Source organism: Etheostoma spectabile, chromosome 12 (assembly GCF_008692095.1).
Source record: "Etheostoma spectabile isolate EspeVRDwgs_2016 chromosome 12, UIUC_Espe_1.0, whole genome shotgun sequence".
In the NCBI taxonomy this organism is placed as follows: domain Eukaryota; kingdom Metazoa; phylum Chordata; class Actinopteri; order Perciformes; family Percidae; genus Etheostoma; species Etheostoma spectabile.
In genome coordinates this window covers 17873880-17899429 of record NC_045744.1, presented here as the reverse complement: position 1 = coordinate 17899429, position 25550 = coordinate 17873880, and the positions used below count along the sequence as shown (strand labels likewise).

At 39.5% G+C, this 25550-nt stretch overlaps 2 protein-coding genes across 3 annotated transcripts; one reads left to right on the top strand and one right to left on the bottom strand.

Moving 5' to 3' along the window:
• Positions 1-1237: 1237 nt before the first annotated feature.
• On the bottom strand, positions 1238-9164 carry LOC116699019 (protein-cysteine N-palmitoyltransferase HHAT-like protein). Its single transcript, XM_032531382.1, is given in 13 exon segments — positions 1238-2394; positions 2720-2861; positions 2977-3178; positions 3287-3322; positions 3442-3586; positions 3791-3962; positions 4630-4811; positions 4814-4838; positions 5064-5258; positions 6007-6120; positions 6244-6311; positions 7645-7771; positions 8953-9164. Coding segments are annotated over 12 exon segments (1530 nt in total). The 5' UTR covers positions 7751-7771; positions 8953-9164; the 3' UTR covers positions 1238-2251.
• Positions 9165-9790: 626 nt separating this feature from the next.
• On the top strand, positions 9791-25229 carry LOC116699020 (CTD small phosphatase-like protein). Of its 2 annotated transcripts, XM_032531384.1 has the most exons (8): positions 9791-10745; positions 17207-17364; positions 17515-17547; positions 18268-18369; positions 20373-20429; positions 20983-21075; positions 21666-21851; positions 22176-25229. In XM_032531384.1, the coding sequence occupies exons 1-8, from the start codon at positions 10670-10672 to the stop codon at positions 22299-22301; spliced, it is 831 nt and encodes a 276-aa protein (XP_032387275.1). In that variant the 5' UTR covers positions 9791-10669; the 3' UTR covers positions 22302-25229. The 2 variants fall into 2 exon arrangements, with proteins under 2 accessions (XP_032387275.1, XP_032387276.1); XM_032531385.1 differs by lacking the exon at positions 17515-17547 and having other exon boundaries at positions 9793-10745.
• The last annotated feature ends 321 nt before the right edge of the window (positions 25230-25550 follow it).

The following is a 25550-nucleotide window of genomic DNA, read 5'->3' as shown; positions in this document are numbered from 1 at the left end:
TATATGTGATAAACAACACTGGCACCTATTGGTCAAAAATGAGATAGACACCAACTCCAGTGGGGAAACAAGAAGAATTTGTGGATGATTAAGTCGACCACTTTCACTCATACATACGCAGAATATAGTTTACTAGTTTACTTTAATAGTTTAATAGGGTTACTAAAATAATGACTGAACATACAAGTGGTATTAGGACTTTACACTTTATGTCTGAGTCATATTTTATGAATTAGTGCCTAAACGCATCTGTGCTGAAATGGGAAATCTTCGGCTTATGATGTTTTTATTGATTTATATGGATTTGTTTTAAATGTAAGGGAACCTTTTTGGTGAACTATTAAAGGAACAATAATTAGTGTGTCATCTGTTGATCAATAATTGGGAACACAGATTAAACCTTCCAACCTCTCACAATAGGGATTTTGACTTGTCTAGAGCAGGGGAAAGTGATAAAACGGTAAATTATTTCCCGAACAAGTATGGTGTCCATGCCTGAAATGTTCTTTAATATAAGGGGAACACTACACAATAGATGAAAGGATACAAATACTGTATATTAAAAGCACTGCACACCCACACACTTAAAAAAAAGTTTTATTATTCTGACAGTTGAAGTTGCTGAAAATTACATGATGTCACCAAATACAAGCACTTACAAGAATAGGGGTTTTCACAGCAGACATTTTGACTTTTCATGGTAGGGAAAGCACAACACTAACAACATTTAACTGTTCCCAGTAAGCCATGACAGTGTGACAGTGAACCAGTATGTACAAGGAATTTAGCTCTCATTAATATTATTACTTACACCTGTGCTTTTGTGACATGTCAACATGAAAAAGGATCATGGTGAAGGTGTATATAGTCCCACCCTATTGGAGAGTGACGGCGGTGTCCGTTAAGTTCAGATGGTACACGCCCACAAAGGCAAAAGATCTAATCCGGCAAACTAAGTGGAAACACCTGTGTGGGTGAGCCTACATGTTTTTATCATGCATGTGTTAATTGCAGTCAAGGATCAGCTTTGGTCAAACTGGGCCATCTTGCTGTGATTTTTTTTACTTTCACACAAATAAACCCAACACGGTGTTACTAGGAACCTATTTCCATTGATTAAACACAGTTATATTGTTCAAGTGTTTTAATGCAGGCTGTGCTTACCCATCCAAGGAAACAACAATACACTCGTTTTAGTCTCATCTCCAGACTGCAAAAAAACAAGCTTATACTTGTGTCACTTTTGGATGAAACTAAACTTTATTTCAAGTCAAACATTTGGACATCTTTGAATAAAAACCCTACAATGAGGAAAAGGTATAAATGTTTTCTCTCTCTTCCTGCTGCCCTGTAGACAGACAGCAGGTTTTAGTGACAGGCGAAATAAGAGTGACCCATATTTGCTTAAGGGCCTATTGCCTTTCATAGCGAGCAGAGGGGGCCTGGATCATGTGTAAGAGGGTGGAGGGAAAAGGTCACACATACAGTAGTCGCCTGGTAGTGGAGTAAAGCTATCGTTCGCTGGACGGTTGAACTACATTCAATTTTTCAGCATTACAAGAAATCTAATACATTCTCCCTCAACTTTAAAGTAGATAATCCTATACATTGTGACTTGTAAATTTGCTTTGTGACATTAGAGCAAATTTACATTACAATCAGCTGCAAGTTATGTGGAGGATCTCCACAGCACCCTTTGTTTATTTTCTTCATTGCACTTTGTATGTGGCACCCTAATTTCAAGTTTTAACCCTTTCAGTAGTGTTTAACATTGTAATGATTATGATCTAAGGCAAAATTAAGACATCATCTCACTACCAATAATAATAATCATATTGACGATGATTATAAAAAAAGAAGAATGTCCAAATCTGAGAAGAATCAAACATAAACACAGGAGACCACACAGAGCAAAGTAGCTGTTCCTGTCTTACTATTAATAATATACTATTAGGTATCATTTGTTAAACAATCTTTTGTTCAGATAAAATAAAAATACAAAATGCACCATCGGTGGATTTGGGCCAAAGGATGTGGCGATTATCTACAGCAAGTGCACTTGAGGATATTTCACAGTTCAAAACATCGCCTCACTTCTGACAAACAAAAGCAAAAACGCAGGCTTGTGAACAATACAGGTGCTGACTGGCTGTTACAGTCTGGTTGGGTACAGTTCACAAGGCCGTTGATGGAACAATGTGAGGGGACTGTTGATCGTGAAGTCTGTGACAGTCAGTTATTTTCTCCCTGTTTATTCGGCTTTTTCTTTGCCCCCATCTACTGGCTTCACTGGCTCCGGATCGTCCAGCAGCGCTTGTTGTCTCTCCCTTTCCTTCACCAGCTGCACGCCACAGTAGGTCACAAGTAACACTGAGAGGGAGGACAGAGGAAACCCTGGAAGAAAAGATAGAATATAGAAAGATAGAAAGAGGAAGTGAAGGGGGGAAAAGGAGAAGACAGTATGAGTTTAAAGCTTTCTTCATGCTGTGATCGGCGTAGATGTTCAGCTGTAGATGAACAAAGTCTAAGTTTGCCAATGCTCTGATGTTATTATAACTTTATTTTATGTGAAAGAAAGCAACAAAGAAGATGTGATATCTAGGGGATGGCACCCCTTGAGATTCTGTAGCTTTTTGATGTCTGTCTGAGTTGTTTTTGACTAGAATTGACAAAAGAGCCGTAGTTTGGTTTTATATAATACACCCTTGATGTTTCCCACCTTTGAAAATCAGTCTTTTTCCCACCAGTTTGGCAAACTCCAAATTGTTCAGGGCGAGAACGTTGTAGAGTACAATGGTCCAGAAGTTGGCAGCATTGAACAAACCCCGGATCCTGCGTGACATGGCTTCACCCATCACACGCTAGATGCAGAGGACACAGGTGCAGTAAGGGACATGGCACAAAATGACACATTGCACAATTCCGTATATTAACTGTGGGTTTAAAAGAGTGATTGTTTATCTTAATGTTTCTCACTTCTATGGTAGACAATGGCGGAAGGGAGAAGAGCTTGGCCACCCACAGCTCAAAGTTGAGGCCAAAGCAGTTGAAAAAGGACCAGATGTAAACCAGCTCACATGGGCCCAGCCACAAGGTGGTGATGGCAAAGGTGCAGATGGTTGCCAGGAGCTCCTTAAAGATTTGATTGTGATCCCCGCCAATATAGTCATAAACATACCTGCAAAATTACAACTCAAATTTACCTTAATGAAGAACCAAAATCCTCCTCTATATCATGCTGTAGTTTCTGACATTTAAACCCATGATTTCCAACTCAAACACTCACTTGCACAGCCAGTCATTGATGCCTCTGTCAAAGTGCCTAAAAAAAGACAGAAGACATTTTCCAAGTAAATGTTTTACACAATTTCAAGGTTTAGCACGATCAACAAAGAAACACAACTATTTCTTAATATTGCACACAAGTCAAGTCATACGTACGTCTCAGCGAAGACATAGAGCATGGTGATACACTTGGGAGGCTGAGGAGGGTCAAGGTGGTCCAGTGTTGCCACGGTGTTAATGACACCAAACATCATGGCGGCTTTCACCCAGTCATAAACCAGGTTGGAATAAGCCAGACCAGCTGCAATGATACACACAGAAACCAAGCAAACATTGAGAAATATTAATAAATCACCGTCTAATAGAGTGGTAGATTATCATGTTTGATAAAGCACATGATGCTTGGAAGCAATATTAGATATTCGCCCTTAAGTAAATACGATGTGAGCAGGTCACAGTGACCACAGCCACATGAAAACAGTGTGGAAACATAAATCTAACTCACCCAAACACCAGTCAGAAAGCTTGGTGACCAGTTTCATGTCATTGGGGATTGTCAGAATGTAGAGGTAGTGGAAGAAGACGTCCACCACAAGAATCACTCCCAGATGCACCAAAGCCTTGGAGGTGATGTTCCACATCTCCCTCTCCTTACGGGTCAACTGGGTGTTGTTCACCTGCGGAATTTAAAACATTCTGTTTTATGAACAAGCTGTCATTGTTTTGTGAAATTATTATGACCATCCCAGCATCTCAGCAGATGTTTAACCAGATTGGGCCCAAACATATCTAAATATTAAAAAGGATTTAGAATGGGCACATACTGTACACCCAATTAAAAGACAGCGTTACAGCAAATAAAGTCTTAAGACACATCTTTTTACCACTGCCTTCTCCTGAAGTGTTTTCAGCTGATGGTTGCTTTATCTTGTCTTTTTCTGCTGTTCTAATTTGATGTCTTTATTGTCTTATCATAAATGTTTTGATTATGTGTTTGGCACTTTGTATTCCATTTTATGCATGAATTGTGCCATATAAATGCACTTTATTATTTTTATTATTGTTCAGATTATAAAACTCCATACAGCTATGTGTGGAAAGTCATTTTAATAAAAGTGTTCATATGCCTGAAGTCTTTCTTTTCTGTCTGTACCCATGGCTTTAAATTGAGTTATACAAACACATGCCATTATGTGTGGGTATTACATGGGCCTTAAGGAGTCTTCGATACTATGTGCACACATGATGAGTGATGACTTAATAACTAACTGTCACATTTCAGATGGCTGTTCACTTTTCACTTTTCCTCATTTTTTCCCCATCACCTTCTGTTAATATCCTCACCTGGACATGAAATCTGTCGAAAGTCATGATAGGTCCAAAGAAGAAGAAGGGGAGGTAGAAGTTGTATCTCAGCAGGTCAGAGAATGTGTAGTTTCCATCTTTTTTCTCACAGTTCTCTAAAGCAAAGCTCATACAGCGCATGATGCTGAAGCCGCAGCCTCCATAGAACAGGATGTCTTGCAGTCAAAAGAGCCAGTCACCAAGGATTCCTGAAGAAGGAGTCACTCATTCTGAGCCTCAAACATCATCATTTTGTGTAAAGTATCCTCCCATTCAGGCTCCTTTATTGCATTTGTTTAACATGAGATATAATGAGATACAAATTCCCACATCTTATTCTATATCAGGCGCTCGAGTGTTCAGTTTTCATGCATCTAAGGCATGGAAGAGCCTGTCCTCTCATTTGAGGTTTGAACCTGGAAACACCCACTCACCTGCCAGGAGTTATAGGGCTCCAGCTTGAGGGAGGCCAGCGTGGTAAGGCCGGCCACAAAGCACAACCATTTCATCTTTACCAGGGCGATGCTGTAGAGTATGATGCAGTGAGACAGAACCAGAGCCATGAAGGTCCAGCCCATCGTGATCAGGACTGCCAAACCACCGTACACACCAAAGATCAAGGATCTGTGCTGTGGGTAAAGAGGGGCCAACGTCAGTGGTTCATTATGACAGGACTATTGTACGCTTCATGATTTAATGCAAACACGTGCAGAATGGCGTTACAACAACACTGTTGCATCTACAACAATGGACATACTTTAGGATGGAAAAGTTAAATTGTGTAAAAAGAACATCAACTCTTCTGTTCATGTATAAATGTTTGAATGAAACACATGACAAATGTTATACAATTCACAAGTTTATTAATGTTACCTTACATCCATGTATGCCAATCTTCATTGTAAGCGTGGTGCAAAACAGAAAACATGTTTAAAACACATGTAACTGTTTTAAATATGTCAAAAGTATTCACAGGAAAGAATAACTGGTGCACTCAACAGACAGCAGGCAACTCATGCTGAAGCATCAATTATTATGTGTTAGACCTTGGGGTACAAATATACAGTGTGACAAATTATACTTTGCTCAATAGAATAGAATAGAAGTAAACTGAACAGGATTGAATTATTTGTACGGCCCAAGGCCTACTGTTTACAATGTAGCTTTGCATTTAATATGTTTACAGCTCATATCAAATTGAATCTCGTGCATGGTCTTTATTTGAGCAAAGCTTGAGTTCAAACACACCCAAACACACACATATGTATATATACACAATAAATAGATACATAATACACACTTAAAAAGAGACAGTCCATTATACCTGTATGCAGTCAGATTGAGAGTGCTAATGGACATTCATTTACATGTACGCACCTTTGGAGCGAGCAGGGTGAATATTTTCGCAAAGATAACGTGACCGGTGAGAGCAAAAAGGATATGATTGCGGAATGTAGAGAACCACATCATCCATTCGAAGTCTGCAACATCCTGTGGCAAAGATAGATGCATTGGTAACACACGACAACCACTCTCTTTTGACATCTTGCAGCAGTAAATCCAATTATAGAACACAATGAGATACACAAAGGGGATCATATATGAGACATTTACCATTTTCCTGCCAAAGTAATGCCATCCTGGTTTCACACTTTCTTTAAAGGCCTTTCTGTTTACATTCTCTGAATACAGAAGAAAACAGGATATTCACAGGATATTCACCAAACAAAACGTAGTGTTTAATCAATAAGGTGTTGGGTCTTCTTGGTTGAGCTTCTAGATTGAGAAGTGCCAAATCCATAATCCAAATCCGGATTTTGGGAAACTTGTTTTGTTTTTTTTGGGGTGGGGTGGGTGGGTGGGTGGGGGGGCGCGGTGGGGGGTCATTCACAGTGATATTAAAGTGTGAGTGCACGTTCAGTTCATTTGATAACCTCAAATATTACATAATGCAAAGCTTTCTATTTTTGAGGCCGACATCTACACTTAAACGGTCATAACCTGGATGTAGGAGATTAGGTTACTGCTTTAAAAACGTTGACACGGAAACTGAAAATAATAAACGTATTAAAAATAAGTGTGATAATAATCAGAATCATGGCAGTGATGTTGAGACATTCAGTACACGGCAACAAATGCACCCGCACAGTAGCTCCTCCAGCTTTGCCCGATTATACTAATGGACATGAAAAAGGATATCAAAAATCTGAGGGTCAGTCAGGGAAAGCCTCTTACTTCTGGGAACATAGCCAAGCTTCTATTACGGGTATACAGTGCTACTGTAACATGCAGACAGGAGCAGTATAAATGCCCATAGACTGAGCAGCCAAAAATGACCAATTCAAGAGAATTGAGACAAAATCATGATTGACAACATGGCTCTGCCCTGGCTAATCTGACTGCACAGACTGCAACAGACAGTACCATTCACCAGGTTACACTCCATTCAGATCAGTGTGTTAAGATGATAGTTAAGCATTTTACTTTCTGAATACATGCAAACATTTGGCAGTATTTCGGGAGGAACTGTTTTGGTATTAGTTGACTCAGTGTAATTTAGTCTTAGTCTGAAATATCTCCATCAGGAAAATAATTAGAAAGTAATTGGACCGTCTTTAAATTACCTTCATATTATTAGGAACATGCTGGAATTCCTTAGGGGAGGGGAGGGGAGGGGAGGGGGAGTTGGGTCTATTTTAGTCTGCTTAGTTTTGAGTTAAATAGAGCAGTGTTATAGGTAGGGGTCTTGTTTTTTTTTAAACCCATGTTGATATTAAATTCCCATTGTAACATGTTAAGTGATTTTTCAGTGAGATTTATTCTGACTGAAAGTGTTGACTGAGTTGTGTTGTTGTGTGGTTTTTTTACTCATAAAGTTGGAACAAAAGCTGCTCAAAATGTGTCAATTTGGCTCCAACTCCAATAAATATGAATGGACTTCAGTGAACATCAATAAACTCTAGAATTGTGTTAATGTATGTGCTTTGGACTTCACTTGATATGTCGTGCACTCACCACTTGAAGCTTCAGCTATCCAACTGCCAGCCCATATCAAGGCCCCGGCAAGTACAGCAGTGTAGAGATACAGTTCATATCTGGGGAGGGCAGCCTTGATCCCCATAGTGAATCTGTCTATGGAAGCCTAACGGGTTGAAAAGCAGTCAGCAAAACAGTATTAAACCTGTCTGAAGGCAAACTGTAGGAGTATGAAGGAAAAAACAGACACATCTGAAACCAGCAATGGGTGATTGTGAAAATGTGAGTAAGGGATTTACAAAAGATTATTAAACCATTTTTTTTATTTCTTTTTTTTATATGTCACTTATTATTCTGTTACGTTTTAGTAAGGGCTGAGACATCAGCAGCTTGACGGTGTTGTCTCAGAAATACTGGTAGGGCGTAGCAATGAAAAAATTACTAAAAAGAACACAAAAGGTTTTGAGTTCTATAAGCAGTATATACTACTGTTTTACTGTAAATTGGTCACTTTAGTCATGAGTACCATTCATGTGGATTCCCATAGAAATTATTTTACAATTTAGCCCAGTGGAAAAACAGTCTAATGCCTGTACACAAAAATATATACACCCACAAAAACCCATGTTGATTAAATGTAACACAACATGTGCCAACATGCATCAACACAGGTTCTTCCTGACTGATACAGACCAAGGTGTTTTAAGGAGGTAACAATTTACTAATAAGCCTTTAAGATCGACAGGGCAGTGACTTAAATAGTACTGCAGAGCTCTGGCTCCTCAGAATCAGCATCGTCAGCTGCGCAACCCTACCTCTTCTTCCTATTATAGCCCTTGCAGTTGGTCTGCTGTACAGCAGGGCAGCTGCAGTGCTGTGTTATCTGAGAGGCGCTGGGGATTCACTTCACAGAATAATTAGCACTGACTGGAATGACCAAGAATGGTACATCGGCGTAGGAAAACACATAAACAGTTACTTTCCAGTGGAGAATAACGCACTTGTAGGCTACTGGTTGTGTGTGTGTGTGTGTGTGTGTGTGTGTGTGTGTGTGTGTGTGTGCGTGTGTGCGTGTGTGTGCGCGCGCGCATGTGTGTGTCAGGCTCATGTCACACACTCTGAGTTGAAGTTAAAGGAGTTGGACTAACAAGTTCTGCCCATGCCAAGATGTTACCATGGCTATAAGCAGGACCCCAGTAAAGCGTCCTGCGGACAAATACTGATTTACTGTTTCACTGCTCCATGCATACAGAGCAGATAACACACAGGCGTTTGGCTTTGATTGTTATGCTTACTCTTATATTTAACTCTATGTACAAATAAAACAGACTTATTTTTTTTACTAACCTTGTGTCCGCTTTCACACTGTCAAGATGAGGGCAGCAATGTTTAGCCTACAGACCGACTCTTCAATATAAATAATGAATAAAAGAAAAGAAAGGGGGGTGGCGGTGGTTACAGCAGGTTTTCTAATTCATCCGTCTTGTGGGGGCTTGCCGCTGCCGCTGCCTGCGATCACCAGCCTCGGCCAGTCAGGATGTTGCGGACTAAAGGAGGAGGAGGAGGAGGGAGAGGAGGAGGAGGAGGGGGGGGGGATATATTTATCCTCACTACTGCAATACAGTGAGGGGGGGCTGGTTCACAGCAAGCCCATCAGACTGGAGCGCACAACCACTCTGGGACAATGGTTGAAATGAGGAGATAAGCAGTTGCATCAATCAATAGTAACAGCTACAGTATGCCAGACATGATCAGAGGGGCATACCTCTGATGATCCTCCTGTCAAAAAATATAATGCACTACACTTGGGAAGACATGCAAAAGCCTATAAAGAAAAAAATAAACTGAAGAAAATCTCATATATTTGTGTGTCTCGTGTATGTGGATATCACAGAAGTGCTAAGTGTTTTTTGTATTACTATGTATCAGATCACAGACTACCCATTATAAAGTCATAAACATATCTAAGGAATCTGGTGATTTTTTACTCTATAGTTTTCGTTTCCCACTTTGAAATGACTTCTCCTTATTTGACAGGCTTCTGCGACTGCAGGGAGTTTATCATTATGAATGCAGGGAATCCTCGGAGCATTTTTCTAATGCAGACACTAGGTGGCGCTCTCGACTAGTTAAAATTAGACAAGGGGGAAAGAGCACACGACAAGGGTTTTGGATAAACGTCAACAATTTGCTTTGATTGCGGGCTGTTGTTTGCCCGGGACCATGTTAAAGCAAAAGCTAGGTTTCATCATATTCCGCTACACAAAGTGTATTATTTCTCGATGTATTATTTTATGCTAATTATCTACAGCTGTAATTTGTTGCGAGAGACCAACAGTAATTGCAGAGGAAAAAACGCTTGAGAAAGTCGCGTAAAGCCAGCTGCAAGGGTTGAGCGATGTAGTGCGCCGAAGCTGCCTTCCTGAGAGGATCCATCACAGAAAACAAACCCTCCCACTCACTCCGAGTACCCCCGCTCCTTCAGCTGCAACTCAAAATACATAAAGCGTCCATGTTGCACAGGGAATGAAGGGTCAGCAGATACATAAGTTTGCTTAAAAGTGTTAGCTAACTTTAACGTTCAACAACTTGCGTTCGCTATATGTTTTTGGTCAAGAACAATCCTCTGACGGGCTTCCTAGTGTTTTTAACGTTGTACCAGACACGGCCTCAAATTTTGGATGATCGGAGCTTCACAGCTAACTCGCTAAACCAAGCTACCTGCTAATTTCAGCTAGTTAGCAATTCAACGTCGGTTGTTTTGTGAATTATTTTTTTTACGCTGACGCTGTTGCGCACAAAATACTTGTTTGAGCAATGATTTTTTGCGGAGAGCCATAAATGACAGCCATTCACTGGCTTCCGTTCACCACCGTGCTAGCTGGTTGGCTACCACTGCTGCTGCCACTACACTTCACCTCGGACGGTTGCCTGCTGGCTTTGTGGGCTGGCTGGTCATCCTCATCTTGAACAGCTAGCTAGCTAACAGTAGCTAGCACACGAAGCAAGCGCGCTAGTACGAATAACATTGTGGGAAACAAAACCGGAATAACCACCCGTCTAAATGGACCACATGTCCATAATAACCCAAGTTTCCAACCCGAAGGAGGAGGAAATAATATCCTTTAACCAGGAAAAAGGTAGGAACATATAACTAATGCTAGCTGGCTAACTGCTGCTCTCGTAGTTGAATACACTGGTTGTTTGGTCATATAACACCTGGACACAACTAGCGTTAGTTAAATTCTTAGTAAGCAACAAGTTGATCAAATGTGTATGTTTTGGCTTCGTAACTTGACTAAAAATCGGATAGATGATTCACGCTATGAATCACGACCACAAGAAGCTAAACAGTTCATGGTGGTGTCTGCTGGGTAGCACAAAGTTTTTTGGGAATTAAGTAAACGTGCAGACAGAAGAGAACTGTCTGCTGTCAGTAATGCTTGGAAATGGCTTGTGAATTAATACAGCATTTTCTATAACACATGAAACTTTCATGCGGCAAAGCCATCATGGCTGTGGTCACCTCGTAGGATGCACAGATTTGCAATGCTATCAGTTTATCTGATTTTGTCTATGTTGTACACAGTGGAGCTGCCTTACTTCCGATGAAGACTATCATATATATTTTCAGTGTTGTGTATCCAATATTGATTCCTTTCTTAAATACGATAGTTAAATATTTTCAGTTTTAATTAACAATTATCTACGCATATGGGGATCTTTATGTATTACTCTTTATGTATTTCACCATTCACACTTTAGCATGATCTTCAGTGGAGGTGGTCAAATCCCTTCTTCAAGACCATGGCTGTTCATTCATTCCCATTCCCGGGGCTACTCTCACGGGTCACCCAGCCCCATGGGACGTTATATCAGTATCAAATCTCAAACCTAACTTGTCATACACCATTAGTAATGTGAGAACTTAAGTCTTTCAAGCACAATGCATTCTCCCCTGGAGGCACAAAGGTATCCCTCTGTAACTACTATGGATTATATGTGACTTGAACATAGTTGTGTGTCATTTGAGATTATCATTGCATGTATGTGGGAGTTATGGGAGTGCAAAGGATAAATGCAGGGATTGACCCACACAATATGAATGTATGACAGCAAACAATACGCAGATTCCACCACAGCAGTGATGCACACCAACAGCTAGCTATTTTGTCCCTGTTTACCGTATAAATTAACAGCAGTTTTTTGTTTAAAAGCTATCCAAATGTATATTTAAGGGCATGCTTGCATTTTATAACTCACAATTTGTCCTGGAAAAAATAAATGACAGTGAAGTCATTTAAGGTCAGGGTTCGGGTAGTGCTGAAATGATAATTCAATTAGCTAGTTAGTTCATTGTAAAATGTAACTGCTAATGGTTCAAATTAAATTAGATAAAAGGTTTAAGTAAGTGTTCCTGTAAAATTGCCAGATAATGCAGCCTATGGCTTCATTAATGAATTTGTTTTTGTTTCTTTGTAAAAGGTGTTGTTCAGAGAAAGTAAGCAAATGTAAGGCATCATTTTGGGCTTGTATGCCACCTCCTTGTGAAGTTATGTCAGTGCAATATTTGCATTTGTTTAGCATTTAGTTCTTGAATTGTTTACCAACAGAGGAGTTTGAGTAGCGCTATACACACTTACACAATGGGAATTCACTATTGTGTTAAACTGCTGCATGACCATCAACCCTAATAATGGACTGAGTTGTCTTTTATACAGGACACAGTTGAGGATGAAGTAGAGCAGCGATAATGCAGTTTGTTTCTTACCTATTCCATTTCTCTAAAGAAATGAGTCACACAGAATATTCCCCTTGGGGCTAAGTCAAATGTTACCACCATTATAGTAGTACAGGGTTTTCCTACCATTATAAGGTTTAGGCGCAGCACCTAAGTTGTTTTGTGCCACCCCACCTAACCCGAATGAACGGAAAAATCAAAAGCGGAGAGCACCTGCTCTAGCTTTTCCAACTTTTTGTACACATATATGGTAATAATAATGGTTCAAATTATGTTAAATTGCTTTTTTTATTGAAAAAATTAACATTTCCTTGAGAGAACTGCCAAAGAAGTGCATCTAAGTCTTCACAAATTTAGGAAAAATGCTGGAATAGTATGACCATGTCCTTTTTTCCACCCCTTCTGGACATTTTGAAAACCGGTTTGATAATGAGAGGCATGAGGTTTTTTTTGCATTAGTGGAATGTTTGTATCCACTCAGCCACAACCAAAGTACACAGCAGGATTCTTAACTTTATTTCCTGAGTTTATTATATATTCAACCAGTGATTTGGTTTCCCCTTATCTATTGGATATCACTTAACATATAGCTCTTCCCAGCAGCTGTCCTAGAGGAATTTGACAGGTAGTCTTCCATTGCTTGAACAGGCTCCAAACTGTCTGGACAAAAATTGACCACCTTTGCTCTCAGTGTTCCTCTACTGGCTGTCTTACAACATGTGTCTGCCTTTCACACTGGTTTGGCTGCCAAGCAGCAGCCTAAATATAGACTTGCTGCCCTGTTGGCCAGGGCACCGCTGACCTCGAGGCCAAGTATAACTACATGCAAAGATGTCAATGATCTTTTTTTCATTCTAGCAGTCATACAAGGCTTTAGTTTCGATAAAAACGACACCATTTTCAAAAGAAGTTAAGGGCTTGGCGGGATATTTAAGAGTGTTTATGAAGGGGTGTTTCATCTATTTAAAGTTGTCACTACACACAGATTTTTGCACGAGTGCCTTAATGCATTATATACCTGCATAAGATAAACGGATGTCTTTTACATGATCCTTTCAACTTTTATTATAAATACTCCTTATAATCTTGGAATCCGAGACGTTTCTGAGGATTGATTTATGTGATGGTATTCACTGAGTAGTTCAGCTGTTCATTGACTGTCTCTGTGATTTCAACCAGACAGGTTTTGTCAAATTTCTGCCATATTGAACTGAGGTTCCCCTATTAGTAATGTTTAAACCTCATAAATATAAAATTTATTCAAGAGTTTGACATGCTGCCAATTAAGTTCAACATGATTTCTCAGTTGAAATGAGCAAAGATTTGGTGCAAATTCAACTCCAAAAAAACAATGTACTGTGAAGTTTTTCCAGCACAGGGAAATCGGAAGAATGCTACACAATGCTGTATGTTTTCACTCCCCTCGGAAATCAAAAAAAAAATTTTAAACTAATGATTTGGCTTTGGACCCTGGTATTTAACTTTTTTACTAGTATTACTAAAGACATAAGATAAAACATTGCTAGGACAATATAGCTTACATGTACAATATACAGATACATGTATTATTAAATGGCTTGTGGAAACATTTTAATTATTACAAACTCTGTCCTATCAATAATCATGAGTTTGATTCCACAGTTCAATTATATGCTGGTTAAGAAAAGGGGTCAAATTGCTAACTTTCAGTGGCCATATGTGTAAACCTGTGTGACTGCCTTCCGATATATAACTTGTTTCTGGGGTAGGCACCTGAGCAGGATAAGCTAGTATAGAAAAAGAATGGATACCAGTGTTCTTCAGTTACTTTCCATCTATAGCCTACTAAAAAAATAAATGTTATCTTTGCATATTGGTGTTTTCCATTCATCTCCAATTTTGAAATGAATAACTTTTAATTAATTAATGAATGAGGTTGTTTAGGAACATGGTTCGATCTTTTCTTTTTCTGGTGGTGGGACAAGCCTTGTGTTTACTGTTTGATTGTTTATTGTGCCTTTAAATTCATTACATATTCACGTTTGTTGAGGCAGAAATCCATTCCTGGTAGAAGTTAAGTGCTTATCACTCTGTAGAGGTGAGGCAGACTCTGATAGCTGCTTGAGTTGTAGCCAGACAGTGCGTCCACAAACATTCCTCAAACTTGTGAACATGTTGTTTTGAGGTGATAAGTGTTTGCTTGTATCGCTCCCTCTGTCGACAACTGTTGCCTTGCATAGTCTGTAGATTATTGTATTCAGCTTGACGTGGCATTTTAAAAGTAAACTGTTCCCAAATTATCAATAAAGCACTCTTAGTGTCCTATTCCTTTGGTCATATGCTATTGTCTCCCTTCTTCACACACCTTAGTTTTTATATATGCATGTTTAACATCAGGAAGAGGCTTCACTCCATTTTTATTCTGTAGATTAAATGAGTAATGGCTCTACACCAGTTAAATTAGCACTTATTTACTATTGGTTAATATGCATCTGGGAAGTCAGTCCACTGAGAGAATTGTAGTAATACTTAGACAAATGCTTAATGCACCGCCAACAGTAGAGAAAATACAAAGCTTTAAGCTATCACTGCACGGAGTTTAGCCAAAGCTATGCAGTGTGTTAACAATCACAAACCCACACAACCTGGGCTAGATAGAGAGGTGGCTTTAATTAAAAACAAAAAAACAAACTGAACTTCAACTTGTAACTTTATTAACTAAACCAAGTTTACCCTCTCATTAGTGGATTACTACGCTCCACTCTGCACAGGTGTGTGTGTGTCCCAGTTCTGTTCTGTGCATGACTCAGTAGTCCTTGGGTGTTTTCTGAGGGTCTTTGTGCAGGAATCAATACAGCTGCAGCTCGTAGTGGTGAGTCACAGGAAGATGACAACTGCCTGTCCTAGTTTTACAGATGAAAGGATGAGGAAAAGTCAAGTTTAATAAAATAAGAAATGTAATTGTACCATGGCCAATATGATCAGCAAAACCTAGGGCCTCATAGAGAACAATATGGTTAATTACATTTGTCTAAACAAATCAGTTAGTTGTTTTGGTATTTGGTGGCTGTTGCAGTGTTGTGTAAAAGTTTTTTTTTTTTCCAGTGGGATAAATGGTGGCCTTTTATACTCTGGAAACATTGGGCAGTAGCAGGAATTTCTTAAGCATTCTGTTTTGATCCCCTTTCTCTGTTAGCACATACAGTATGCTTCTTTTTGTTTTGGACACTAAGAAGATGGGATAGGGATTTCTTTTACTTACAGCATTACATTGAAGTGATGGGGATGGCCTGTCTTTCCATGGACACGGTCAATTTCCCTCTTCACCAAAAGCTGTTATTTGGCTCTTATTTGACTTCTTTTCATTTTTTGATTGTAACCTTTTGGTTTACCAGTAATATTATTAGTAATAGCCAGACATAGTTTCAGTCGTACTAATCAATTATCACTGCTTGACTGAGCAATTCCATCTGTTTAGAGGTTTTAAATTACGTTAAATAGTCACTGAATGTTTTAATGTTCCCTTGTTGATGGATGCATATTGTACTTAAATTGTCTTGTGGTGATGGGTGAAGGAACTTGTCCCCAATAAGATATAGTCTAAATATCCAGTACGGCATTCCCTGGCTTAAAATGCATTAATTAATGTCACTGGAAGCCAGCAATAGAGGGACTTGACAGAAATTAGGGAATGCAAAGTTTCATGTATCCTTAACATGCTGTTACTCTGTCGGTGTCTGATACCTTTCCTGCACCGATGTGTATTTACAGCTGTGGAATATAGAATTTTTGTAACCTTCTTAAAACAATAGTCACATTAAGCCCTTGCTTGCATGATATAAGGCTCTAGCTGTTTTTTGCCTCAAGAAGATACTATGGTATGTAGGAAATGTTTTGTTGGAGAAACACTTGGCTAAGCTGCGTTGGTGGAAAAATAGTTCTGGTATTTGTAAGGGATGTCTAAAGTTTGTTGTCTTTACTTCTATATTGTGTACTAGTCATTTGATGTATTTTCTGCTGGCAGAGTGTTTCCAATGACAAATGTCTGTTTGATATTTGTTTAAAGTCAGGAGCACAGAGTGGCACAATATCAAGATGCCAAAAGACATGACATAATGCTATTTGCTCTTCGCTGGTCTTTGGTTGCAAAAGCATTCTTGTTGTGTGAGCCGAGGGGTGAGCGAGTGAGGAGGGGCTAATAGGTGGAGAGGAATGCAGCCTTGTATAGACTCTGCGGGGTATGTGGGCCTCCCACCTCCTCCCTCCCCTAGTTTCTTGTGCATGTCCAGGCTGCTTCAGTCACTCACCTGCCAGCTGAAACATGGGAGGGAAATGTAAGCAAGCTTTCGAAATGGCGACTCCTAGGCCAATCAGGTGAAGGGATCCACGGCAAGGCAAAAAGCAACAGGGAGGAGCATGTAGCTTCCAACTTGTCACTATTAATAAAAGCTTGGTGTCTGATTTAGGCCCTGGTCTGTAGTCCTGGAATGAGAGGCAATTTGCAATCAGAGCAGAGCCCGCTCTGAACTGGTGCTGCATGCAACGGACAGTCACCCGGCGAGCCAAGTTATTTTCTGATCAGTGGTTCGACCAGGCCCAGTCAACACAACCAGCACTAATGTCATTTAATCACACTGTCAAGGTTTCACTTATTGTTGTGATTCATTAAAGCTCACACCACTGTGGTCACTTAGGATTTAATGAACATACTGTATAACAGTTTGTTCCCAGTTATTCCAGCAGCATCCACAGCTCAGCATGCAAATAGCCAAACGTGATGCTTCCCAGCCTCAGCCTGCTCCATTGTTGTGATTGAACGATGGATTTGCATAGCCACTTATTCACCCTCCGCTCTCTCACCCCCTCCTGTTATTTTGACAGCATCGCAGTCGAACAGCAGCCTAAAGAAACAGAGGAGCCGGAGCATCTTCAGCACATTCTTCTGCTGCTTCCGCAACTACAATGTGGACCCTCCAGCCACCAACACCAACACCAGCTCCCTGCCTCCACCTGTTGAGGAGAATGGATCGCCACCCAAGGTGAGCTGCTGCTCCACTAAACACATGCTATCTATTTTTGTATACTTTCTTTATCTTTGTGGACCTTTTCTTTGTTTCTTTTTTTTGTCCTCCTTCCTACCCCTCACCCTGTTTTTGTATGTGTGTGTGTCTGCCTCTCCTGTGTTGTAGTGTGACCAGGTCGAGGTCGTCCCTATCCCTAGTGTATGTATTGCCTTTTTTTCTTTTCCCTTGCATGCAGGCTGAGTGGGCTGGTGCTGGCACATCCTGTCTGTGTGGGCTCCAGTGTTCCTCAGAGAGCTTTTGCAATGCTAGTGTACTGCGGTTCATTTTCAGCCGATCGTACCACTGGCTGTGCGGAAGGTGTATATGGCATAAGAACCTATGGGTTTTAAAATGTGCCTCTGTGCCTGATCTGCATGAGTGACACTTGGTGGTTTGTATGCTTTCAGAAATACTGTGAAACTAACTGTCTAATAAGTGCAAAACTGTTGATATTTATCGCCTCAGGTGCTTCCATAAAAGAAGTATTGGCATTTGTAAACACAAGGTTTAGTGATTTCAATGAAACTAAAAGCAGCTAACCTTTGCATGACCTTTGTTATATGTAATCTCCACATCTAAAAATAGATTAAAAACCCCAAAGGAATTTAAGACAGCATTGCTTCCTCTGGTTAGGTGGCTTTAGCAGGGGGATATCAGGTATTGAAGGGTCCAGTAAACGCATCATTTCAGACATGGCTTTATCTCAGCTGCATTGTCACCCATTGAGATGTTCTTCCTAACATTGGTGTTGGCTCACTGCTCAGCCTTAACTCATTTATTAAATGCAAAGTATATGTATTCTATCACTCTTGCTCTTTTTCTTTCTCAGATACTGTCACTCCATACATCTGAAATGATATGCCTTGTCTTCCCCAACAGCCACCAGCCAAATACCTTCTACCAGAGATGATAATATCTGACTATGGCAAAAAATGTGTGGTGATTGACTTGGATGAAACGCTTGTTCACAGCTCATTCAAGGTAAGAAGAGGCTAAAGCTCAAAAAGAGGTTTGTTATTGATTTGCACAGTTAAGCAGTTGTCAGCTGTCATTGTGTGAGTGGGCTGGCCAAGGCCTTCTGTGTTACAAAGATAGTCACCAGTTGGCTTCAGTTACCCTCTAAATCTTTGCTTAAAGGAATACTTCATCCTCAAAGTGACCATTTGTATATCAGTTAGTCACAGAGTGTTGCCTTGAATTCATAAAGAAAACATTATTGTTGCATGCCTCCATGGTGAACAGAGAAAAGTCTTGCTGCATTAAACAAGGGACAGCCTTGAACAGCAAAACAATATCAACACATCTGTTTACAAACTCGCACAACTCATAGAGTATAATCCAAGTCGTATGCTCAGTACTTCCCAAACACATGCGTTGTTGCTAAACGTGACTGTTTACAACACTTCCGCATAAACAGTCTGCAATTTGCAATCCCACTACTCAGACTCACCAGATAATTAGTGCGCATGCTCAAGCTAGTGTTGTAAACAGTCATGCAAGACATGTATTTGGGTAGTACTGACCATAGGCCTAGATAAATGATACTGCTTACTTGTGCGAGAGTTTGTAAACGGATGTTTTAATATTGTTTTGCTGTGTAAATGTGGACCGCTATGACTTCAATGCAACAAGACTTCTCCATTATTTTTTTTCTTCCATTCACTGTGCAAAAATGACAGTTTTCTTCATGAATTCAAGGCAATGCTTGTTGAGTAATTGACATACAAATTAGAGCCCGACCGATAAAGGATTTTTAAGCCCGATACCGATACAAATATTTGGTTATTTAAAAATCCGATATATACCAGCCGATAAATATTTAAAAAAAAAAAATAATCCAGAAACCGCGTTACAAAACATTAAAAAAATTTCCCTACTATTTGTTATTTGTAGTTCTTTATAAGTTCTCACTAAAATAATATGACAATAATTTGTTTTATTGTCACAACAGAACAGAGGAACATCACAACATATTAAAGGTCTGATAATTAAAATATATAAAAATACAAACTTAAGATATGAAACTTAAAGTCCTTTGAACAAAAACACAACAACAAAAAATCAATGTTGCCAACAGGGACGTTGTAGAGTGCCCTCTGGTGGACAAACTATGCATCGCCAAGGCTCATTGCACGGTTGAAAGTCTGTTTTTATTTTTTAAATATTCATTTATCAGAATCATTTATTTGTTATTATAAATGATTCTGATGAAGGAATATAGATAGATAGATTGGGAAATGCCTAATATCGGCCCACCGGTATATTATCCGGGCTATAATACAAAAATAATTTTGAGGGTGAACTATTACTTTTATTAAATTTGTCAATTGAAAAAAAAAAATACTTACTTTCAATACTCTGAAAACAAAAGTGCATTTTATTTGAGCATTTATCAACATCATTGTAAAGCATACTGTATATATGCTTCCCAATGACAGTAGTACATATGTTCTATCTGACATTATCTATGTCTTTTATGTTCAAAAGTCAGCCAATAACCTGCAGGAAGTCAAATCTGTGTTGAATCCTATAAAACAGTGTAAACAAAACCATGAGAGGAGTAGGTGGTGGAGGATGGGCTGTAGTCAGAACAAGGGAAATGGTACAGTCCAGATTGCACTTAAAAAAAGAAAGGTGGTAATTGGAAAGTGTGAAGGCCTGCTGATGTTGGAAACCAGCTGCAGTGAATACAATCTCTTCTTAAGCATGGACAAGCATTGTCACAAAAAGAAAGTTGTCTTATGTGCAGTGATGTGTTTAGACCTCACTTTGCTCCTCTTTCTGTTTATGTCTTCCTTTTTATTTATATATATTTATTTGTTTTTGCAAAAAAGGAGTTGGATTATTTTCTTCTTCCTTCCAGAGATTTGACAAACTGTGAATAGCAAAGTTGTAGTGTTCCCAGCAGGACCTCTGCTGATCAGTTGTGATACTACACCACCCATTTGAATGACACTGATGTGCTGTTTTGTTTCTTCTCACAGCCCATCAGCAATGCAGATTTTATTGTTCCTGTGGAGATCGATGGTACCGTTCATCAGGTATTGTACACACACACACACACACACACACACACACACACACACACACACACACACACACACACACACACACACACACACACACACACACACACACTTACACACAATCAAAATAAATATTAAGGGGTCGAGTTCCAATTTGTTCCTATGTGAAGATCCTGAAGAGAATGGCTGTGATCCAGTTCAAGTAATCCAGGATAGGCTGTGTGTTTCCTGGTTGGCCTATTCATGATTACTTGCACTGGGTGGCAGCCGCTGGGCAAAGCGAAGAGGGCGTCTAAACTCATGAAAATGATGTCCTTTAGAGAGGGAGACACCAAGCTGAAGATGTTTGATAATGCAAGAAATGTGTAGCAGGAATTTTTCTGTAGCAATCGTCAAAACATGTAACATCATACTGTCTTAATACTGCTATAAATCCCACTATGAAGGTCATAGCTAATTGCGCTCCTCTCATATTTAATAATTTCAGCGGTGTGTTTGTCTGACACTCGTGTTACACCATGCATGTTGTTTTTCTCCAAACTGGCATAAAATGTGGTGTGTCTCGCAGGTGTATGTGCTGAAACGGCCGCACGTGGATGAGTTTCTTCAAAAGATGGGAGAGCTATTTGAATGTGTGCTCTTTACAGCAAGTCTCGCCAAGGTGTGTTTAGACCTGAACATGTTTTCTGTGCTCATAATGTCTTTTGATTAAAAACAAAACCAAAGCCATAGAACAACATTTTCTATTTCCTTGTTCCGGTAATATCCATCTGCTCTTGCTGTCGTAATTTTCATACATCCTCTGCTTCACTCTCCATCTGTGTCTTTTGCATCTTAGCCAATAATGCATTGGTAAGTGTAATGAATGAGTCAGAGAAATAACCATGTTATCAAGGGCCTGATGTTTCTGTAGGATCAGATGTTTGTCGTGCTGAGTTAAAAGCTAGGTGTAAGTAGTGCTTGTTGTGTCATAGAGTAGTATTTCCTGAGGCGTCTTTCCTGTCAGGTAAACACAACTGTGAAGGATGACTGGCTTTGCTTCCTTTTGGAATATAACTAGTTATTCTCTTAGCACTCTAGTTCAAGTACATGACCACAAAGATGTGTGTCATGATGTGTTTTCACAACATGCAATTTATTATGTGAATTTTCCTTAGTTGTGTTGCAGTTAAATGAGCATGTGCATGTCTTTTTTAATGTATTTTTGACAGCAATGTAACATGTTATGCTTTGTTTGTTTGGCTTGGGCAGTATGCAGACCCTGTGGCAGACCTGCTGGACCAATGGGGCGTGTTTCGAGAGCGACTTTTTAGAGAATCCTGCGTTTTTCACAGAGGGAACTATGTCAAAGACCTGAGCCGGTTGGGACGAGAGCTCAGCAACGTCATCATTGTTGACAATTCACCTGCCTCTTACATTTTCCACCCAGAAAATGCTGTGAGTTCCTAAATCAGTAATTTATTTTCATAGTCAGAAGCTACTTCTGTTATACAATTTGCCTTGCCAAGGAGTCAAAGGCTCCCATTGTTTGCTACCTTCATGTAGTCCCTTCTCTTAAAAGAGCAGTGTTTAGGATTTAGCAGTGAGGTTGCAGATTGGCAAGTTACTTTGAGATCCTGTCGCTTTAAAAACAATGAAGTTATTTGGGGCTCAGTTGCTATGTTGGAGTATTGTGGTTATCTTGTCAATAAAGTCTCAGTTGGTATTAAACTAAAATCTAACTGCAGGTGTTTTTTTTGTTTGTTTTTTCTGTCTCCCAAGGTCCCTGTCCAATCCTGGTTTGATGATATGAATGACACAGAGCTCCTGGATCTGCTGCCTTTCTTTGAGGGACTCAGCAAAGAAGAAGAGGTTTATGGAGTCCTGCAGAATCTAAGAGGCAGGTAACAGGACACACCACAGCGCCTCTGCTCTCCATCCTTCTCTCTGTCGACCATTTCTACAGCCACATCTCTCAGACTCAGGCAGATCCTCCGACACGCGCGCCTCTTGTCTCTGCCCCAAGGGGACGCTTTGGAGTCTCACTGTGGACACCTTCATGTAACCCCGTCTCTGCTCTCATCTCCTGGTGACTGGCTGCCTTCTGAGTGCCATCAGAAAAAAACAAACCCTAAATAGCCCAAGAGCACTGTGTTTCACAAAAACCACACCAGAAAGTGTACAGAGTGTCCTAAGTTGCTAATATTGGGGACAAAATGCTAAGAGGAATGAACTCTGGTCTTTACAATTTTACTATTTGGTGAAGTGCTTATTTTAAAACCAAAAAAACATCAACAACGTTTTGTCTGAAATTTCTTTTGTGGTACCACAAAAAAGTCTGAAAAGATTTTGTCCTCGTATTGTTGCTATGCAGGCAGTTTCTGGTAGTAGAAAAGACTGTGATTCTCATTTCTTACTGAATGAAGTGCCTTGTGTGTATGTTGTTTATATCGGGAGATATTTTTTACATGGCATATTTCCAGAGTACTTCAGTCGTTTCATACACAATATGCTTTAAAGTGGACACAGAAGTATCTTGATATGAAGTTCTTTTTTTTTTTTGATTATCAAACGCTGGACAAATGTCTCCATAGTATTCTCTATTTTTTTCTCCTGGTATGCTTGTGCCATTATATAGATGTGACTTTATTTCTTTCTGTTTTTGTTATATGTAGAAATAGTTTGTTTAAGGCAAAGGTGCACGGTTGCAATTGTGAACCTTTCGCCCCACCTGCAAGTACAGTAGTTCTTTGGGTTTGATAGGTTAATCTCAAAGCTTAGACGAATTGTGCCATTTATTTTCTGTCTCTCGTATTTCCCCCCCTTCTCACCCTTTATCTCATTTTATTATTTGCCAAATGAGAAAATTTACGTTTTACAGGCTTCATATCTTCAACTGGGGTTCAGCTAGAACTGTTAAACCATTAGTAGTAAGTATAGCATTATAGGTTTTATTCTTTTGACAAATAGTTGTCTTATACATTTGTATGTTTTTGATGTTATGACATCCTTGTTTTTCATGTCGTGCTTTTATCTTATGGCTAGCTTTCAGCCCACATTTTTTCTTTTCTCTTTTTTTGGGCACACACAAGCGGTGCAGATTCACCCTTAAGGGTTGATCTTTCTCTTTATAATTGTACACGGTGGCAAAGGTATCCCTTTTGTTTCAAATGGTCTGGTATCTTACAGTAAATGGGTCGAGTGCCATGTTTTTATTTGTTCACAAGGTTAGTGTCTTTATGGAATATAGGATAGTGTCGGATCGAGTCCGGACAGTGTTAAAATCACACCATTCTCTCCTGATTTCCATACGAGGATGTACAGTACGTGGTGTAAAACCAGTGGAGACTGTGTGGTGTTTACCTTCCCCGACTCTTTTTTAACTGCTCTTCACCTCAGTGCCTACGTTTGAGAGGAGCCACGCAACCCAAATGCTGCAACATTAGCTACCATGGCAATAACCTTTTTGGGGGAGTTTCCATTCCAAGTGTTTGGTGTGGGTGTCTAGAGCACTTGACGGGCTAGCCGGTAGACATTTGGTTGACACTAAAGGCTGGCCTGGTTATCACAATGACTTTCAGTTTTCACGATATAATACATTTTTTCACCCTATTTGATCCAAAAACTGGATAAACACACATAATTTAGTCCTTCAGTCAAGAATAAAATGTTTTTACTAAAAACATTTCTAAAGGAAAATACTGAAACAACTTTAATGTTGCTTGGTCTATTTCAACAACAGCCAAATGATCTTGTATGGTGCACTCACTGCATTGCCATAGTTATCAGCTTTTGTTGAAAGGAAAAAGGAAGCCTTCCAAACCTACAGATGGGTGCTCAGTCGTGGCTCATCAGACAGCCTCCAAATGTTAGGGGCCAGCTCTAAATGGAACACTACTGGGTCAACGCAAAATGACTGTGAAGAACCTCATCATGGCATTGATGCCTTACTGCCTGTGGCGGCCCAAAGCAATGTTTCTTCATTAATTCCAAGGTTACATCTACACGTTATAGCATTGTGTCATGAGTAATTTAATATGGAATGTGATATATGGCCAGGAATTAACATTATGAAACAATGAAAGGAAGCATGACAACCGCTCTGTGATGCCATCAAGGGATTGTATGCTCCAACAAACATCATTTGCTTTATTGCTTGGTTTATGGGCCATGATGTTGCATTAAAACGACCTACACTACTTTATAATTTCCAACATTTTTTTCAAGTTGAAAGGCTGCTGCTCCTACAGGCGTATTAAAATATTTTCTTTCTTTTGCATAAGCATTTGTGTTGGCGGTGAGTGCTCAGCTCATGATGATGGTTTCAGTGCAATGTCCTTTTTATGAAAAGCGTTTGGTCGACTCTTCTCAACCTCTCAATGATTACCTTTCTCTGAAAATGTTTGTATCATTGTGATATTTTTCTACTTACCTTTTGTCAGTATTTGGTTTGAAAAGTTGCATATTATCCCATTGTATCCAGCTGTTTTTTGTTTGTTTTTTTCCTCCCTTGCCTTTTGGTAAGAATTCTCAGTCAGGTCTTGTCTTTTATCAGGGGATGTGCATGTGTGCGCGCGCTGGGGCATCTTGTTTGTGCTTCCTTCTAGTTTTTCTGTGTAATCACCTCACTAATAATCACACATTCATCATTTTGTATTGATTCAGCACCAAAGTTCTACAACACTTGAGTTCAAGTCACTTTTGTTTTTTTTGGTGAAGTTATTCACTTCTTTCTTCTTTTGAAAGCAAAACAAAAACCTGTCCATTCTTGTCTTACTTTTAATGTTGTCATCCTGAACATCAGTTTTCTTTCTTTCCATAATAAAATGCTTAATTAAAACAATTTTGTCATGGCTATTTTTTTTTTTAATTCAAATGATAAAGATGCCAAAGATCATCACTTCAAAATGATGTGATTGTTTTTACTGTCTGTACCTGACTCCCAAAGTCATGAGAGAGAATGTTACTGTGTTCTGTTAGAATAAGTTCACTGTAAAATCTTTTATTTTGCCTTTAATTTCCTTCCAGCCATGTCAAAATAAAGCACATTTTTATGGAGAATTGTTGCTCGTCTTCTGTCGGCAGACTAATGGCAAATAAATGAGCTGGCAGTATTGGTTAGAAAAAGCTTCTTTATTTTTTTAATCTCTTACAAAA